General features: G+C 48.6%; 1 protein-coding gene across 3 annotated transcripts in view; it reads right to left on the bottom strand.

Moving 5' to 3' along the window:
- BRCA2 (BRCA2 DNA repair associated) overlaps positions 1-11,836 on the bottom strand; it is a 90,859-nt gene extending 79,023 nt beyond the window's left edge. For 2 of the 3 annotated variants that reach the window (XM_068267048.1, XM_068267049.1), the window contains exons 1-3: positions 11,654-11,742; positions 7,476-7,671; positions 3,491-3,742 (exon numbers count right to left, since the gene is read on the bottom strand). In XM_068267048.1, coding sequence (XP_068123149.1) covers positions 3,491-3,742; positions 7,476-7,611 — 388 coding nt within the window. In that variant the 5' untranslated portion in view covers positions 7,612-7,671; positions 11,654-11,742. Of the gene's footprint in view, positions 1-3,490; positions 3,743-7,475; positions 7,672-11,653 lie in introns of all 3 variants that reach the window. The other variant, XM_068267050.1, reaches the window with a different exon arrangement.
- Between the last annotated feature and the right edge of the window lie 8,747 nt (positions 11,837-20,583).

The raw sequence follows: 20,583 nt of genomic DNA, 5'->3' as shown, positions 1-20,583 counted from the left end.
TCCTCCAGCCACTGGCAGCTATCCTGTGCCCTCGCCGCAGCTCCGTTGGCCCCCAGTCCCCTCCGGTGCAGATGCCGACCTCGCCAGGTTGGCATGTTCCTGCGTTCCACTGTGCGCCTCACTGAGTCGCACTGACGTCATCCGGCAGAACTACTGTGCCTGAGCAGTACAGTCCGGATGATGTCAGTGCAACACCGAGAGCCGCTTGCACAGGCACAGTCAGCATCTTGCACCAGAGGGTTCCCAGGACCACCAGCGTGGAGAGGAGCTGCTGCGTGGGCATAGGACGGCTGGCAGGGGCTAGAGGAAGCCCCAGGTAAGTGGATTTTTTATTTTTGAAGTCCTCGGATGTGTCCTTTAAGCAATACCAGTTGCCTGGCGGGCCTGCTGATCCTCTGCCTCTAATACTTTCATCTATAGACCCTGAACAAGCATGCTGCAGATAAAGGTATATCTGACGTTATTGTCAGATCTGACAAGATTAGCTGCATGCTTGTTTCTGGCTTAATTCAGACACTACTGCAGCCAAATATTGTTTAAAGCAAGTCTGAAGCGTTATTAAAAAAAACAGGGAGGGAGCTCTGGGCCCTACAGAGCCTTCCTGGTCTTACAGTCTCTGCGTTTTAACGCTGGATCCCGGTTCAAATCTCCAGCCGCGGGAGACTTCAGCAGTGATCGGAAGCACTTGGGCTCCTGAAGACAGGCGGCTCTGTAGTGCGCACGTGCAAATGCGCAGTACAGAGCGGACAGTCTTCAGAAGCCCGTGTGCTTCTGAAGTCTCCCGAAGCACCCCAGAAGCGGAAGAGAGCAGTCTACAACCCATGGGTCGTGGACTGCTAATGGGGGAGCCTGTGGGAGAATGCGGGCACTGTGAGGAGACCGGGAAGGCTCTATAGGACCCAGTAGAGCCCGGAGGACGTCCGATGACGTCAGAGCGCCGGCGTGGGACGCAGAAGTTCCGGGCCTTGGATCGCAGAAGAGCCCGACCTGGCAACCGGCCTGGCCAGGTCGGGTCGGCCACCGGAGACCACGGGGAGCCTGCGGAGCGGCGGCGAGGGCACCTCCTGCCTGCCACGGGCTGGAGGAAGCCCCAGGTAAGTGGAAATTGATTTTTATTTTTTACCCACCCTCCCTGAACCTTCCCTTTAACCACTTCAGCCTACAGCTTCGAAAATCTTATGCATCCAAGCAATGTTCACCTCCCATTCATTCGCTAATAACTTTATCGCTACTTATCAAAATTAATTGATCTATATCTCGTTTTTTCCGCCACTAATTAGGCTTTCTTTAGGTAGTACATTTTGCTAAGAGCCACTTTACTGTAAATACATTTTAACAGGAAGATTAAGATAGAAATGGAAAAAAAACATTATTTCTCAGTTTTTAGCCATTATAGTTTAAAATTAATACATGCTACAGTAATTAAAACCCATGCATTTTATGTGCCCATTTGTCCCGCTTATTACACCATTTAAATTACGTCCCTATCACAATTTATGGCGTCGATATTTTATTTAGAAATAAAGGTGCATTTTTTCAATTTGCGTCGATCACTATTTACAAGCTTATAATTTTAAAAAATGTAATAAGATACTCTCTTGACATGTATATTTAAAAAGTTCAGACCCTTAGGTAACTATTTATGTAGTTTTTTTTTTTTTAATTGTAATTTTTTTTATTATTTTTTTTAATACAAAAATGTATTTGGGTAATTTTAGTTTGGGAGGTAAATAGCCAATTTTAGATGTAAAATAATGTATTTTTTATTTAATACAGGTATGTGGGTGCAGTTTATTATTTGGCCACAAGATGGCCACATTCAAAAAGTTCCTAGATGCGAACGATGTCGCATCTAGGAACTAAAATGAAGAGAAGTTGTTTCCTGGGGGCAGAAATACCACGCTCTCTGATGAGAAAGCGTCGGTATTTCTGCCGGGGACTTGGATCGGTGAATGGGAATTATATTCCCATTCACTGATCGGGGGGGCAGCGGGAGGCAGCGGGGGCGCGCGCGGGCACGCGCCCGATCGCGCGCACCACACGGCTGCAGCACCACTGCCTATCTGGACGGATATATGCGTCCAGATATGGCGAAGTGGTTAAAGACTGGCTTCCACAACTCCCCCAAGGTTAATATACTGTATTTTTCGCCGTATAAGACGCTCCGGCATGTAAGACGCACTCAGGTTTAGAAGGCAAAAATCAGGAAAAAAAATAAACGAAACCTGGTCTGGAGCGTCCATACATCAGGAGCGTCTTGTACATGTCCTCCCCCAAATGGTGCCCTCCTATGTTCCTCATGTGTCCTCCTGTATGCCCCATGCCCCCCCCTGTATGCCATATGTCTCCCCCGTGTCCTCTGGTGTGACCCCCTTGTCCTCCCATGTCCTGGACTCCCTCGTCAGCCCCCTGTCTTCTTGTCAGTCCCCTGCATCCTCCTGGCAGTCCCCGTGCGTTCTCCTGTCAGCCCCCGTGTCCTCACTGTGCCTGGCTTCCCCCTGCCTGTGTCTCCTCCCTCCCTCGTGTCTCGGGCCCCCCTGTGCGAGCAGCGGCAGTAGCTTACCTCCTCCACCATGCCCGCGGCGATTGAAGACATCCGGCTTCTCCCTCTAGTGTCGGGCTTCTAGGGTCGGCGAGACACAAGGGGAAGGGAGGAGACGCAGGCAGGGGGAAGCCAGGCACAGCGGGGACAAAGGCAGGGAATCCCCGATGGCAGCAGGTCGGCGGTTCGTATCGTCGGGCGCTCGTAAGTCCGGGATTCCTTGCCTTTGCCGTATAAGACGCAGGGACTTTTTCTCCCCACTTTTTGGGGAGAAAAAGTGCGTATTATATGGCGGAAAATACGGTACTTTCATTTAGGCCCAGTGCACACCAAAAACCACTAGATGTTTTTGGAGCAGATTTCAGAGCGATTCTAGGCATGTATAGAGAGGTTTTCTAAACATGCCTAGCATTTTTTGGAGCGTTTTTGTGTATCAGATTACAAATAGTTACAGTAAATCTGTTACTAAACAGCTTCTGTAAAAAAAAAAAAACGCCTGGAAAACCGCTCTGATCTAGCGTTTTTCAGAGCGGTTTGAGCTTTTCCTTTACTTTATATTGAGGCAGAAACGCCTCTGCAAACCGCAAAAATGCTGCAGGACCCACGTTTGCTAAAAACCTCAAACTGCTGGTGTGCACCATCCCATTGAGATACATTAGCCAAGCGTTTTCACAGGCAGCAGCAGTTTTGAAAATGCTATCAAACACGCTTGGTGTGCGCCAGTCCTGACTGCATTTTAGCATTTACTACAGAGTTAATGGTATGTATATAGAGTGGGGTATAGTACTGTATTAGCTAGGCCCATTATTAACATTGAGTCTCAGGCAACCAGAAAGCACACTTATCTTGCATCAGCCGATCCCAGTCAGTGCCGGATAACCAAGACTCTCTTGTATCTGCACTTCTCTGGGTGTTCAGTATAGGAAGTAGAGAGCATGAGCATCATACCTGACCCAGGCTGATTCCTGCACACCTCCACATTTGGAGGAAGGAAGAGCGGTGAGCACAGACTTTGTTCTCTGAATATAGATGGTGTGGAGTCCAGCTGACTGTAGTTTGGCTGCTTGCATTTGGGGGTCTTGAAGACAAAGTCATCCTGGCCACCCACTTTCTTCTCTTCATCTTCCCCCAGACTGGGCTGCGCTCTTACAGCTTCTGCACTGAGCTCCTCAAACCAGTTCACACTAATGGGCCCTAAATCTGGAAAGATGATCACACCAACAAGATGACAATCCAAGCAGAGACCAGCAGAAACACCGACTTATGAATATTTCAAAAATAAATATAATTAATTATTAAAATAGATAGAGTAGTGTGTGTTCTACCATGTGTCCCACAATTCTGTCTGACCACATTGAGGATAAAGAAGCACCCCGGGGTTTATAAAACAGAGTTTAAAACAACAGTAAAATGATAAATGAGGTGGCTTCTGATGGCAAAGTATCATGCTAAACTCCTGTTTGATGGAGACAGTGTTCTCCCCAGGCTCTTTTAGCTGGGTGCTCCACCCGGCTAGATTTGGTGACCACCCGGCTGTCATCGGCTCACCTCCTCCTATGCTGTAAGCAGAGTTGCCCTGCATTTTCATCTCGCCCCACCCGGCTGCTTTTTCAGGCCACCCGGCTACCATTTCATGCCACCCGGCTGGAAAAAAATCCTGGGGAGAACACTGGGAGAAATAGTTTTTATTAGAACAAGGAGAAGTGTTTAAACACACTTTCCTTGCTGATCTAGAGCCTCCAGGCTCCTTATTGCGTCTGGCCTCCCCTCCAACTTGCCGCTGTGCTCCCCGCTTTGGGGTGCTGGTGGGTTCTCCAAGGCTCATGCACTGTTCATCCGCGCCCTCTCTGTGGTCATCCCCGCACCCCTGTGCATAGCATCCTACACAGGAAGCATCCTGATTCTTTCCAAACTGTGCAGGCCCAGGATATTCACTGTCACGGCTGCTGGAATGGACTGCGCAGACCGGTGGTGGTGGGGGATGGGGCAGGGCAAATGTAAAATGCAATAAGTATTGTGGAGTTGGCTGAGCGGTACTATATATTTACTACATGCAACAAGGAAAGTTCATAAATGCTCTATACCCCCAGGCATCATACCAGTCGGTGCAGGATCAGGTCAGCCAAGCCATAACGAAGTAGATGAACAAAAAAAGGATCCGCAAACCAGGCCGGATTGAAGTAGAAAAGGCTGATATATTTATTGAAAAAATCCACAGACAGTGCAATAAAATCACAGGATCAACTCAATCAATCCTGTGATTTTATTGCACTGTCTGGATTTTTGCAATAAATATATCAGCCTTTTACTTCAATCCGGCCTGGTTTGCGGATCCTTTTTTGTTCATCATATTTACTGCATGCCTGTAAGTTAAAGCATGTTGCACTGTGTAAGTACAGGTAATCCCCCCGACTTACAAACGACGCACTGATACAAAAAACCCGAAAACGTAAAATTTGATTGTGGAAACAAGTGAAAAAAAGGTTTTTGAAAAGTTGAGAAAATCTATTTAAAAAAAAAAAATCTAAGAAAAACATGTTTTTTTAAACTGGTAAAATTACATTTTTATTAAAGAATGCTGAGGGCACAGGGGGCTGAGGTGACATGGTGGGGTGTGCAGAGAGGGCCGCTGAGGGCACAGGGCAGTGATCTGCAAACTTGGCTCTCCAGCTGTTAAGGAACTACAAGTCCCACAACGCATTGTGGGAATCTGACAGCCACAGTCGTGATTCATAAAGGCAAATGGATTGTGGGACTTGTAGTTCCTTAAAGGGAACCTAAACTGAGAGGGATATGGAGGTTTCCTTTTAAACAATACCAGTTGCCTGACTCTCCTGCTGATGAATTTGCTGCAGTAGTATCTGCATCTCACACCTGAAACAGGCATGCAGCTAATCCAGTCTGACTTCAGTTAGAGCACCTGATCTGCATGCTTGTTGAGGGGCTGTGGCTAAAAGTATTAAGGCTCATACACACATCAGACTATAGTCTTTGGAAACTGAAAGATCACAGACCAATCTTACCACCCTTCATGTAGTATGAGAGCCATACCTACACAGTCTATTCTATGGAGCTGAACTCCCCATCAGACAGAAATCTTGGCAAGATGCTGCACACACAGATGCTGTACAGACACAAAAGATCTGTAGCTGCAAAAGATCTGTTCCTGCCAAAAATCCATTCCTGCAAATTGCAATAATAGTCTATGAGATCTGCAGATCATCATACACACATGATTTAACTGACATTCATCTGCAGATCAAGCAATCATCCGCAGATCTGAAAATCCATCCTGGTGGATCTGATCTGCAGATGAATGTCAGTGAAATCATGTGTGTATGACGATCTGCAGATCTCATAGACTATGAATGCAATTTGCAGGAATGGATTTTTGGCAGGAACAGATCTTTTGCAGCTACAGATCTTTTGTGTCTGTACAGCATCTGTGTGTGCAGCATCTTGCAATGATTTCTGTCTGATGGGGAGTTCAGCTCCATAGAAAAGACTGTGCAGGTATGGCTCTCATACTACATTAAGGGTGGTAAGATTGGTCTGTGATCTTTCATTTTCCAAAGACTATGGTCTGATGTGTGTATGCACCTTTAGAAACACAGGATCAGCAGGAGAGTCGGGCAACTGGTATTATTTGATAAGGAAAAATCCATATGCTTCTAAGTTTAGGTTCCCTTTAACAGCTGGAGAGCCAAGTTTGCAGATCACTGGCACAGGAGAACAGAGGTGACAGTGGGTTGGGGGGGGGGCAGATGAAGCACAGAGGGGACACTGGAGGCACAAGGTGGTACAGCCTTTTGACTTATGGACAGATTCAGGTTAAAATCAAACATACAGTCCCCATCTCGTTTATCAGGGACTACCTGGATACAGTAAAAATAATGATATTGCAACTTGTATGCAGCTTGGAACAGAGCCAATCCAAATAGGCAGCAAATTGATTTGATTGGCTGATATCAACCTGCATAAGAACTGCAACAAAATGTGCATCACTTCGAAAGAGTATCCCCCTCCTAATCATCTTGAGGCCTGGAACCGAAAAGAAAAACGCAAAACGCTATTGCTAGCGATTTGTAATAGCGTTTGCAAGCGATTTCCCTGCTCCTGTACAATTCATTAGGATGGAAACGCTCCCAAAATGCTGCATGTCCTGCGATCTCCTTAATCGCAATTGCTCTAATGGAATCTGTCCCATCCATTTACAATGGCAGAGCGTTTAGGGGAATCTCTAGCGATTGAAAGCGCTCCCTAAAGGCTCAAAAAAAGCTCAAGTGGGTTCCAGGCCTTAGTCCTTTCTATCATCACAAGAGAACTATGGCTGTAATGGCCCATACACACGGGCTACAACTGTCGCCGCAACCACGTGGCACGCGCGTGTTGCGGCGACAGGTCGCCCGTGTGTATGTTGCACGCGCCCCGAACCGTCGCTACATAGAGCGGTCGCCAGGCGATTCGCCTGCTACAGCTGTCGCCGCAACTGTTGCTAGTCCGCCGTGTGAATGCGGACTAGCGACAGCAACACGCACACAATGAGCGGAGCTTCCGGCGCGCGGGGGGGGGGGGGGGGGGTTTGGCATGGGGGATGGGGTTTGGGGGGGGGGGGGGGGGGAGTTTCCTTCGGCGACAGCTTCCGCCGTGTCTCTGCCTTTGGGCAGAGACGTGTGGACTGCTGTCGCACGGGCGGAGCTGTCGCCGGGCTGTCGCGCGCGCGTCCCCTGTGCGCTAGCGGGTAGCCACAAAGGTCCCCCGTGAGTATGTACCTTAAGGGCCCTGGGAAGACCAGGCCTGTACAACATTAGGCCCTGTACTGTCACATGAGTGATCAAGTTCCTATCCCTCCAGGCAGCAGAGATTGACGGTGTATATGTAGCTTAGGGGTGGCCAGACACTTTTTGGTACTTAAAGGATACATGAGGCAAACCTGCAAAAGAAAACTTCATTTGCTTCTTCCAGTCCTTAGAAGTCTCTCTGTCCAGCGCCAAAGGTTTCTGCTGTGCTTCTGGCTGCCGCTGTCCCCTCCATAAGATCCTGAGACTGGGATGTGATCTTCTGTGCATGCTTCTTGTGACTGTGCTCCAATAGCTGGGGGCGCTCTACGCAGTTGAAGTCTTTGATAACTGTGAAAGTGCATGGGAGATGCGTGGTGAGCATGCGCAGAAAATCACATCCTAGCCGCAGGTCGGGATCTTATGGAGGGGACAGTGGCAGCCTGGAGAACAGCGGAATTTTGGTGTGGTATCCGATACGTTCACCTCTTTGTATCCTTTAAAGAGACACTGAAGCGAGAATAAAACTCGCTTCAGTGCCTATATTCAGCAGGGGCATGTGTGCCCCTGCTAAAACGCCGCTATCCCGCGGCTAAACGGGGGTCCCTTACCCCCCAAATCCCCCCCTGCAAAATCTACGACCAACTTGGTCGTAGATTTTGCTGCTGTTGAGGCAGGGCTAACGGCTGCAGCCCTGCCTTTCAGTGCCATCTATCAGCGGCGCATCGCCGCCTCTCCCCCGCCCCACTCAGCGAAGGAAGACAGAGGGGCGGGGGAGAGGCGGAGATACGCGCTGACAGACGCGCGTGAGGCAGGGCTGCGGCCATTAGCCATGCCTCAATGCGGAAGTGATCCCCCAATGCACGGAGGGGATTTGGGAGGTAAGGGACCCCTGTTTAGCCGCGGAATAGCGGCGTTTTAGCAGGGGCACACATGCCCCTGCTGAATATAAGCACTGAAGCGAGATTTATTCTCGCTTCAGTGTCTCTTTAAGTATTTGTCCATCCACCTAACAGCTGATTGACTAAAGAACTAAATCAGAAGAGCAATAACCTCTCTTTGGGCCAGTGCACACCAAGAGCAGTTCTAAGCGTTTTTTTTGTTTGTTTGTTTTTTTTAAACGCTTGTGGGGGGAAAACCACTTGGCTAATTTATTGCAATGGGCGGGTGCACACCAGAGCGGTTCGTTTTTTTTTTCCCCAAACGCAAACTTGGGTTCTGCATTGTTTTTGCTCATTTCTGAGGCGATTCTGCCTCAATTTTAAGTATAGTAAAGTGGAAGCATTTTTGTTAGCTGCTCTTCAGTTACAGCTGTACTGTAACAGAATATAAAAACACTACACAAATACGCTCCAAAAAACCCCCAAAAAAACAAAACACTAGGCATCTTTAGAAAGTCGCTCTAAACATGCCTAGAATCGCTCTGAAAAACAGCTAGAGGTTTTTGGTGTGCACTGGCCCTTTCTAATGCTGGGTTTACACCATACAATTTTCTGTTAGATTTTTCTGATTTTCTGTTATGCTGGGCATACACGGTCAGTTTTTCCTTATCAATCGAGCCGCTGATGGCTCGATTGATAGTTTCCGACAGGTCCGATCATCGCGCGGATCGATTCGCCGCTCAATCCCCGCGGGCGGACAATGGACAGAATCGAGCGGAAGATAAGGAAGCACCCGCGGGGACGCGCGGGAGTCGATCCGGCGGCTAATCGAGCTGCCGGAATGCTCCGTGTATGCCCAGCATAAGAATGCATAATTAGATTATTTTCTGTAGAGAATGGTCAATGGACATTGTCTTCTGTTTATCTCCTGCTGAGTAGGACAATGCCTAATTGCTCGGCAGATAGATCGTAAGATAGATAAATAAATGTTGAAATTTATCTGGCAGGTAAAGGTCCGTACACACGCCGGACTGCAGGCAACGACGGGTCTGTCGTCACCTCCCGCTGGGTGGGCGCCCGGCAGATCGCTCAGAAACAGCCGTATCAGTCCGCCGACAGACTGTACACACGCCGGACTGTCTGCTGAAAACCCGCCCAGCGGGAGGTGACGACAGACCCGTCGTTGCCTGCAGTCCGGCGTGTGTACGGACCTTAAATCTAACAGAAAATTGTATGGTGTAAACCCAGCATTAGTCCATCATAAACACTGGCATGGATCTGGCCCTCCAGGTCTGGAATTCGACACCTGTTTGTTATCTGCATCAAATAAGCTGTTATGCTGGGCATACACGGCCCAGATTCTTCTTATCAATCAAGCCGCTGATGGCTCGATTGATAATTTCCGACATGTCCGATCACACGGGGGATCGATTCCCGGCTCAGACGAGAACAGCAGACGAGCGGCATCGAGCCGCTGGTTCGATACCGGCGCAAAAACGAGCCGTGTATGCCCAGCATTAGGTCTACAGGCTGATACGCAAGTAGTTTTTTAGATCCAGCTCAAAGGAGCAGTATATAGCAGTTGATCACTTGCCATAGTTCCCTGTTAAGATATCAGATCTCAACTGATTGGGGAATGAATGATTAAAGTACATGTGAAAACTAAGGAAGATGAAAAGTTAGATACTTACCTCACTAGTTGGAAGGCTCTGATTGGTTCAGAGGAAAAGCACATCCGCAGGTGGGGCTCAGCAACCCCCCCCCCCCCCCCCCCAGGCAACCCCACCGCACGCACAGGCAGGGCTCAGCAACCCCCCCAGGCTACCCCTCCGCACGCGCAGGCAGGGCTCAGCAACCCCTCCACACATGCAAGCGAGGAGCAGCAACCCCTCCGCACATGCAGGCGGGGCTCAGAAACACCCCCACACGTGCAGCTCAGCAACCCCGCCCCACACACAGGGCTCTGCAACCCCCTTTTCGCACACGCACGGCTCTGCAACCCTCGCGGCGCTGCAACCCCCCCCCCCCCCCCTCTCCGCGCGCGCTGCAACTCTCCCTCTCTCCACGCGCGCGCGTGTCAGCAATCCCCTCCGCACGTGCAGGTCAGCAACCCCCCCGCACAGGTCAGCAACCCACCCCCACCCACACACACACCCACACACACAGCTCAGCAGGCCACACCTCCTCCCCCCCCCCCCCCCCCCCACACACACACACACACACACACACACGGCTCGGCAGGCCACACCTCCTCCCCCCCTCCGCGGCTCAGCAACACCCTCCGCACGCACAGCTCAGCAACCCCCCCCCCCCCCCCTCCGCACGCGTGGCTCACCAACCCCCCTCCGCACACGCAGGCGGGGTGCAGTCCCCTTCCTCACACGCAGGCGGGGTGCAGTCCCCTTCCTCACACCCAGGCGGGGTGCAGTCCCCTTCCTCACACCCAGGCGGGGTGCAGTCCCCTTCCTCACACCCAGGCGGGGTGCAGTCCCCTTCCTCACACCCAGGCGGGGTGCAGTCCCCTTCCTCACACCCAGGCGGGGAGCAGCACCCCTCCGCGCGGGCAGGCGGGGTGCAGCAACCCCTATGCACACGCAGGCGGGGTGCAGTCCCCTTCCTCACACCCAGGCGGGGTGCAGCCCCCTTCCGCACACCCACGTGTGAAACAGCACCCCTCCGCACGCGCAGACAGGGAGCAGCACTCCTCCGCACGGGCAGGCGTGCCGCAGCGCCGCTCCGCACGGGCAGGCGTGCCGCAGCGATGCTCCGCACGGGCAGGCGTGCCGCAGCGCCGCTCCGCACGGGCAGGCGTGCCGCAGCGCCGCTCCGCACGGGCAGGCGTGCCGCAGCGATGCTCCGCACGGGCAGGCGTGCCGCAGCGCCGCTCCGCACGGGCAGGCGTGCCGCAGCGCCGCTCCGCACGGGCAGGCGTGCCGCAGCGCCGCTCCGCACGGGCAGGCGTGCCGCAGCGCCGCTCCGCACGGGCAGGCGTGCCGCAGCGCCGCTCCGCACGGGCAGGCGTGCCGCAGCGCCGCTCCGCACGGGCAGGCGTGCCGCAGCACCCCTCCGCATGGGCAGGCGTGCCGCAGCACCCCTCCGCATGGGCAGGCGGGGCGCAGCACCGGTACGCACACGCAGGCAGGCAAGATCAGCACCCCACTGTATGCACAGGCAGGCAAGATCAGCACCCCTCTGCATGCACAAGCAGGCAAGATCAGCACTCCTTTGCATGCATAGACAGGCAAGATCAGCACCCCTCCGCATGCATAGGCGTGCAAGATCACCACTCCTTTGCAAGCACAGGCAGGCAAGATCAGCACCCCACTGCACACACAGGCAGGCAAGATCAGTACCTCTCTGCACACATAGGCAGGCCAGATCAGTACCCCTCTGCACACACAGGCAGGCCAGATCAGTACCCCTCTGTAGCCACAGGCAGGCGGGATCAGTACCTGTGTACGCGCCGGGTGTGCGGCGGAGCAGCTGCAGGAACACCGAGCTTCCCTCCAGCTGTACGGAGGCCATCGCTCCTGTCACCTCCGGGATCACACAGACTCCTATCCTCCACCTATTGCTGGAAGCCCAGGCATCGCCACAGCTGCCTGAACTGTTCAACTTCCCGCGACTCCCAGAGCTCCCGTCCCCAGCCCCGCCCAACACACACAGCAACCAATCACTGCGCGTCTCACATCCAACAGCTACCGTGCCGCAGATGACACGTGAACTGTCATTGGCTGTCTGACGTCTGACTAGCAAAAAGTTAGGCGCAGTTGCTGTGTATGCTATACGAGTAATAATAATGTACAGTACTATAGTGTACTATGTATGGCTACAACGTGTACTGTACGGGGCTATGCATGTCTACTTGGAGGCGTAGCTAGAGATTCTGGGACCCTATAGCAGAATGTTGATGGTGCCATCAGACCTAGGCACTCTTGAGCAATGCCACCTGCCCCTACCCTATGGGATATGAGTTTACAGGGTGATGAACATTCCTCTGCAGTGTAAACTGCAAACAGTCTGAGCAGGGGCTAGCAATAGGGGGTGCAGAGGTTGCAACCGCATTGGGCTAGAGGGCCCTGGGCCCTTCCTCAACTGCTATATTAGCTCTCTATTGGTCCTGTGCTGGTAATAATCACTTCTATAGATACTTTGAATAGTGGTAATCATTAACAAACTGCTCCCCATCCCCTTCTTGCACCTCTGACACTGTAGTTGCCATTGGCAGGTTTTGGTGCACCATATCAGTTGTAATGTATAGAGTGCTTAGGGGGCCCCAATGTAAAACTTGCATTAGGGCCCACAGCTCTCTAGCTACGCCACTCAGGGCTCTATTCATAAAAAAAGTTGTTGCGAGAAAACTCCTGGAGGGAAAATACCGCAGCGGTATTTTACACTTCTGGGTGGTCATTCAAAGAAATCTTGAAAGCTGCGATGCAAGAGCGGAGATCTCCCGCTGAAAGCTGGCGGTAAGCTGTCGGAAGGCATGCGGAAACACTTCAGCCGGCAGAGTCCCTCCGTGCACTGCTCTCTCTGGGAGGTCTGTCCCATTCACTTGTATGTAATCCGCAAAATCAGAGGAAGCGGTATTTCCCGTCCACATACCGCTTCCTCTAATCTTTATGAATGGCTATTTTGTTACTTTTTTCTAGATAAATCTAGAAAAACACTGGAGAAGGCGGAAATTTCTCGCTCTGCTGGGGGATTGTAGATTTTCATGCGGGAACAGCTTTTATGAATGCCCACTTTGCTAAATGGACGGGAAAATCCGCAGTTTTGAGCGGAAAACTTGCGGTAAGGTTTTATGAATAGAGCCCACAGTCTGAGATATTGGGCTCTATTCACAAAACCATGTGTGGTAACTCTTTTGGGTGAAAAATTACCTCCAGTGATAATTCACTAAAAATAGTGAAAATAGTGAGTATTCACTAAAAATGTACCAAGTGTGATAAATGTTTGATAAAACTGCGGTAAAACAGGTGATAAAACTGTCAGTAATATGTAAGGAAATAAAGCTTTTTTGACCACTGGGGGCTCTATTCATAAAAAAGTTGTTGCGAGAAAACTCCTGGAGGGAAAATACCGCAGCGGTATTTTACACTTCTGGGTGGTCATTCAAAGAAATCTTGAAAGCTGCGATGCAAGAGCGGAGATCTCCCGCTGAAAGCTGGCGGTAAGCTGTCGGAAGGCATGCGGAAACACTTCAGCCGGCAGAGTCCCTCCATGCGCTGCTCTCTTTGGGAGGTCTGTCCCATTCACTTGTATGTAATCCGCAAAATCAGAGGAAGCGGTATTTCCCGTCCACATACCGCTTCCTCTAATCTTTATGAATGGCCATTTTGTTACTTTTTTCTAGATAAATCTAGAAAAACACTGGAGAAGGCGGAAATTTCTCGCTCTGCTGGGGGATTGTAGATTTTCATGCGGGAACAGCTTTTATGAATGCCCACTTTGCTAAATGGACGGGAAAATCCGCTGTTTTGAGCGGAAAACTTGCGGTAAGGTTTTATGAATAGAGCCCTGTAGGGCAGCCCATATACTTGCCACTTATTACACAGAGACGACCCAGGAAAGCCTGTCACATTTAAAGTGGGACCTCAAGTCTTGCACAGGACAGAAGGAAAACATATAGAAATGCACCCTGTGTGTATATAATTTAGCCTGTCTAATTCCCCCTCATCTGTGAATAATCACAACTGTAATTTTAGCTCTCAGCTGTGCCAGCTTGCTGCCTCAGCAGAGCAGCCAATGTGTAAACACAGGAGGTTAACACTATGGGCTCTATTCTCAAAGAGCCAAATTTTCCGCAAAATGTTACCGCTATATTCCCGCCAGCGGTAAACTCCGCATTTTTTCCACATTCACTAATATTTTCCGCATGTTTTCCGCATGCGAGAAAAAAGATGCGGAAACAGGCATTATTCATGCGGGAATCATGCGGTAAAAAGGTTGCATGAAAAAGTGTTTAAAAAAAAAAAAAAAAGTTAAAGTCCACCAAGCACAGCCCTTAAGCCTCCACACTTCATTAAAGTCAATGGGATGCGGAATATATCACCTACTACTTGTAGGTGATAAAAATTCGGTAATTAACGAAGAAATGATGCGCCTGAACATCTTTGAGAATTGATCTTTTATTGCGGAAAATACCGACTTTTGCGGAAATTTTACCGCATGAATCCCGCACTTTTATCACACTTTTTCCGCATGCGGAAAAAACATGCGGAACATTTTGAGAATCCCAACTTGCCGGTATTTTGGGTGCAAACTTCCCGCATGTACTTTACCGCATGCGGGAAGTCTTTGAGAATAGAGCCCTATGGGCTTGATTCACAAAAGAGTGCTAACTGTTAGCACGGCCGTTTTTTGCGCGAATTTTTGCATTTGCGTGCAAACGCGAATTTGTGCGTGAAAACGATATCGATTTTGTGCGAAAATTCGCGTTTGCACGCAAAATCCGTTATAGTTTCGCACGAAAATTCACAATCGCGCGCAATGTGAAAATTTGCACAAAAACGGCCGTGCTAACAGTTAGCACTCTTTTGTGAATCAAGCCCTATGTCTGCTTCCATGAAAGCAGAAAGTACATACACTGGAGATTTTTTGCTGGATTTGTATCAGCTGTAACAAAGAAATGTTTTTCTTTAAAGGTAATTATGCTGTTGCTTATCTTTTAGAACAGAGAAGAATTTTCTCCTCGGCATCTATTAAATCATCTAAAAGACTGTACAAGGTCTGAAATTAGACACACTCGTCTTTTCTGCCTTCTATGTAAAATTGACATAAACTTGAGCAAACAAAGCTCAAAAGGCTCCATCCTGAAGGCCAAAAGCAGAGAAGTGATAATTATCACCTACCATTTGTAGGTGATAAAAAAATCCTTAATTAACACCAACTTTTCAGTTGAGAATCTCAAATTGGAGATAAATGTTGAGGTAATTACCACACTTTTACCTCACTTTTACCGCATGAGGTAAAAAAAATGGTGAATTTCAAAATGGAGATATTTTGGTCGGTGTTTATCACTACCTAATTTAACTCATGCGGTAACTCATTGAGAATAGAGCCCAGTGAGTATCATTCATAAAGGTGTTGTCGGTGATGAGACTCAGTGCGGAAAAACACTGCTGCTGGTATTTTAGACTTGGGGTATCATTCATAAAGCATTTCTGCATGCGGAAATGCTTAAAACAGCTGACTTTACCGACCACGTAGCAAATTCAGCATTCATAAAAGGCTCCTTCCGCATGAAAAGCTGACCTTACCAAGCAGAGCGATAAATCACCGCCTTGTGCGGTGATTATTGTAAAAAATGTAGCAAAATGTTAATTCATAAAGATCACAGCAAGCGGTGTGAGGTCGGGAAGTACCGCTCCCTCTGATGTGGCGATAACAATGTAAGTGAATGGAGACACACAGACCTCCCAGGCAGCTGCAGTAGAGCGGAACACAGAGAAATGTATCAACTTGGCAGCTTACTGTGCTTCCGCAAGCCTACCGCCTCCCTACCGAGAGCCTAGTTCGGGAAATCTCTGCACTACTATCGCATGTGAACACTTTTTCATGAATGCTCACCCAGAAGTCTAAAATACCGACAGCGGGGTTTTCCCGCACTGATTCTCCTTACTGACAACAGGTTTATGAATGATATTGAATGTAAGAGGGTGGAGAAACACATCAGTTACCACTTGGGACGCCTATGCTCCACGGACCAGTCAAAAACAGCACTGGAGATTTCAGCTCCGCTATAGGCCGTGTTCCTTTTTTTCTTTCTCTGCCTGAAAGAGTTAAACATCAGGTATGCAAGTGACAGATTCTGCCTGTGTCGGGACCGGGTCGGACTGGGTCAAACTGTAGCATAACCTTCACTGCTAAGTAATTACAGCCATAAAACACTTTCCTGTCAGTAAATGGCTTCTGAGAGCAGGAAAGAAAAAGGGTCAATCATTTATTGATTTGAGCTCTGGCATACTTCTGTGAGGGCCCGTTTCCACTCTCGCGGAAACGGCCGCGAATCCGCAGAGTTTCCCCGCAGGCAAATCGCGCGGGGAAACTCTGCCATAGGGGACAACGGCGCCGCCGGCCGAATCGCTTGCAGTAGCGATTCGGCCGGAAACCCCCACAGAATTCGCGGCGGAGGCTGCGATTCCCATAGCCGTGCATGGCACGGCTGATGGGAATCGCCTGCGATCCCGCCCACCCGCTCAGTGCCGGCGTGCGTCTACGAGACGCACGCCGCACTAGTGGAAACGAGCCCTCAAGGTGTCATTGAGCAGAGACAATGAAACAGTAAAAACTAGATTGAAATATTTTATTTTAAATATAAAATAAAACTGTGGGATATCTAAAAAAAAAAAAAAGTCATTTTTAGGAGAAGAAGGATAGATACAATTGTTTTTCTCAACAGTTTATTTTCACCTCAGATGTCCTTTAAGTGACAAGACGATATACTCTGTACAGCGCTGCGGAAAATGTCGGTGCTATATAAATTCTAAAATAATAAAAATAATGGTACTTATCCGTTAGCCGGGCGCATCCGGCAGGTGGCGACAAAACTCCACCAGAGTTACATCTTTCCCTACTATCCATGTCGGCCTGGAGGGGGAATAGTAATTAGCGCCACCTGCCGGATGCGCCCGGCTAACGGATAAGTACCAAAATAATTTACCGACATATGTTTACCGAATGTGGTAACTCGTACATATTTATACTATACTGTGCTAGTCATATCTGCTCACTGTAGTATGAGCTCATCTGCTCACTGTACTGTACTAGACTATACATGTCTACTATATATACTGTACTAGTACTATATATACTGTACTGTGCTAGGAGTTGATGCAGAACAATGCAAGATTTGTACACATATATGCAGCTTGAAAATAGACCAACATAAACCCCCCTTGGCTTCATTTGATTTGTCAGTGCTCAAGCTGCATATATTTGCATAAAAATTGCAACATTCTGCATCAACTCTTATTGGCTATCATTCATAAAAGTGCTGTCGGTAAATTAAATCCGTGCGGGGAAACACCGCTGCTGGTATTTCAGCCTTCTGGGTGGTCATTCATAAAAATGTTTCTAGTTGTGATAGGAGTGCGGAGATATCCCGCTGTAGGCTAGCGTTAGGCTGTCGGTAGGCATGCGGAAACAGGAGAAGCTGGCCGAGTCCCTCCATGCGGTGTTCTCTCTGCTGCTGCTTGGGAGGTCTGTCCCATTCACTTACATATACTCCGCATGCCTATCGCTACATCCAGGGGAGCGGTAATCCCCGTCCGCATACCGCTTGCGTTACTTTTTATGAATTTACATTTTGTTACATTTCGGCATAGAATCACAGCACAATGCGGTAATTTATCGCTCTGCTCGGGAAAGTCAGCTCCGCATGCGGAAACAGCCTTTATGAATACACATTTTGCTCAGTGGTCGGTAAAGTCGGCTGTTTTTAGCATTTCCGCATGCGGGAACGCTTTATGAATGATAGCCATTGACTATTCTAAAGCCTGGCACACACATCCAATCTTGATTGGTGAATTTTATTACTTTTAGGCTGCTTACACACAGGGACGTTACAGGCGCACGTTAGTGCGCCTGTAACGCTCCCCCAACGCACAGCAATGTAACACAAGTGGGCTGTTCACACAGGTAACGCTGCACGTTCTCCCGAAAGTGCAGCATGCTACGGCATTAGAGCGGCTTAAGCCGCGTTAGACTATCTGCACATGCGCAGTCATGTTGGGGAGGAGCGGAGAGCGGCCAGGCACATGGCTAATTAATATTCACTGCACGTTGTGACGTGCAGTATTTACTTCCTGGAGCGGCCGCTCTGTGCGGTGATTGGCCGGCGGGACCACGTGATGCCGCATGCGCACAAGAGTACGCATCACGGACGCCAGAGTGAGCTGCACAACACGGCTCACTCTGACGTCCACAAGGAAGAGCACCAGGCGTCGCGTTAGGTGCACGTTATGCGACCTTAACGTGGCACCTAACGCAACGTCTTAGTGTGCAAGTAGCCTTATGTGTTATGAGGACTAAGACTTTGGGCTCTATTCATAAAAAAGTTGTGGCGAAAAAACTCCTGGAGGGAAAATACCGCAGCGGTATTTTACACTTCTGGGTGGTCATTCAAAAAAATGTTGCCAGCTGCGATGCAAGTGCGGAGATCTCCCGCTGAAGGCTGGCGGTAAGCTGTCGGAAGACATGCGGAAACACTTCAGCCGGCAGAGTCCCTCCGTGCACTGCTCTCTCTGGGAGGTCTGTCCCATTCACTTGTATGTAATCCGCAAAATCAGAGGAAGCGGTATTTCCCGTCCACATACCGCTTCCTCTAAACTTCATGAATGGCCATTTTGTTACTTTTTTCTAGATAAATCTAGAAAAACACTGGAGAGGGCGGAAATTTCTCGCTCTGCTGGGGGATTGTAGATTTTCATGCGGGAACAGCTTTTATGAATGCCCACTTTGCTAAATGGACGGGAAAATCCGCTGTTTTGAGCGGAAAACTTGCGGTAACCTTTTATGAATAGAGCCCTTTGAATACTATGAAAAGATAGTGAAGGTAAACTCTCATACTTCATGGAAGTGGATATGTATATGCAATTTTACACTATACATGTCTACTATATATACACACACCATATAATCAAACCTGATTTTGATTGGCTCAGTTTCAACTTTCATGCAAGTTGCAACAAACTCAGAAAATGAACATGTCATTGGTCATCTCTCTTGATCATTAGCAACGGTCAATGAGATTCAAATAAATATGAGTTGAAACTGGATTATGCAAATTGTTTCTGCATCTTCAAAAAAAGACCTATTGAAACCCACCTCAGCAGGATTCCATTGGTCCATTTTGAATCTGCATATATTTGCATACAAAATTTGCATAATCCTGTATCATTTTGGAATTATATCACCATCACTTTAGATCATCTCTAGTCAGCACTAGGGATGAACAAAGAGATGCAATTTTCTCAGAGTTGATGCAAATTTATGCAAATTTTTATACAAATATATGCGGCTTGAAAATGGAACACTCAATTTAAACCTACATTTGCATAAACATGTGCATAGTTTTAGAAGAATTTGCATCTCATTAATCATCCCTAATCTCTAGTCAGCACTACGGATGATCAAAGAGATGCAAATTCTAAGTTTATGCCTCAATGTAAAGCACAGGTGTCGAACTCCAGGCCTAGAGGGCCAGATCCATGCCAGTGTTTAGGATGGACCGAGAAAGAGAGTAACATGTTCTACCTAATGGACCACACCTTTCCTGATTCAGACCCATCAATTTATGTGAGCTGTGTCAAAAATGTGTGAGGACCTCGGCTCTCGCAGGACCGGTTTGACATGCCTGATGTAAAGTATAGGAAAAGCTCAAACGTCTCTGAAAAAGGCTAGATCACAGCGGTTTTCCAGGCGTTTTTGTTACAGAAGCTGTTCAGTAACAGCTTTACTGTAACAATATTTGTAATCTGCTACACAAAGGCTATCATTCATAAAGCATTTCTGCATGCGGAAATGCAAACAGCCAACTTTACCGAGCACATAGCAAAATCTCCATTCATAAAGGCTCTTTCCGCATGAAAAGCTGACATTACCGAGCAGAGCGATAAATCACCGCCTTGTGCGGTGATAATCGTAAAAAAATGTAACAAAATGTCAATTCATAAATATTATCGCAAGCGGTATGAGGACGGGAAATACCGCTCCCTTGGATAACCATGCTGAGTTCATGGAGACACAGACCTCCCAGGCAGCTGCAGTAGAGCGGAACACGGAGAAATGTATCAACTCGGCAGCTTCCTGTGTTTCCGCAAGCCTACCGACTGCCTACCGCCTGCCTAGTTCGGGAAATCTCCGCAATGCTATCGCAACATTGCACTTTTTCATGAATGACCACACAGAAGTCTAAAATACTGACAGCGGTGTTTTCCCGCACTGATTCTCATTACCGACAACACTTTTATGAATGATACCCAAAAACACTGGAAAAACCGCTAGGCGTGTTTTGGACTCTACACATGCCTAGAGTCGCTCTGAAAATCTGCTTCAAAAACCTCTAGTGTTTTGCAGATCTGCTAGAGGCTTTTGGTGTGCACTGGGCCTAAATCTGGGTTTAAATACATTGGTCCATTTGAAAGCTGCATATATTTGCATACAAAAATTACATATATTTGCATAAACTCAGGAAAATTTGCATCTCTTTGATCAACTCTGGTCAGCACTAGACATGGTCAATGAGATTCTAAGGCCTCTTTTCCATGAACTGTTTACAGGCAGTGAAATGCCTCTAAAACTCTCACAACTGCTTGCTGCTGCCTGGTAACTGCTTGCTGCTGCCTGGTAACTGCTTGCTGCTGCCTGGTAACTGCTT

The sequence above is a fragment of the Hyperolius riggenbachi genome, chromosome 2 (genome assembly GCF_040937935.1).
Source record: "Hyperolius riggenbachi isolate aHypRig1 chromosome 2, aHypRig1.pri, whole genome shotgun sequence".
Taxonomy (NCBI): domain Eukaryota; kingdom Metazoa; phylum Chordata; class Amphibia; order Anura; family Hyperoliidae; genus Hyperolius; species Hyperolius riggenbachi.
Note: the sequence above shows the minus strand (reverse complement) of the source record. Positions and strands in the feature narration are given on the sequence as shown.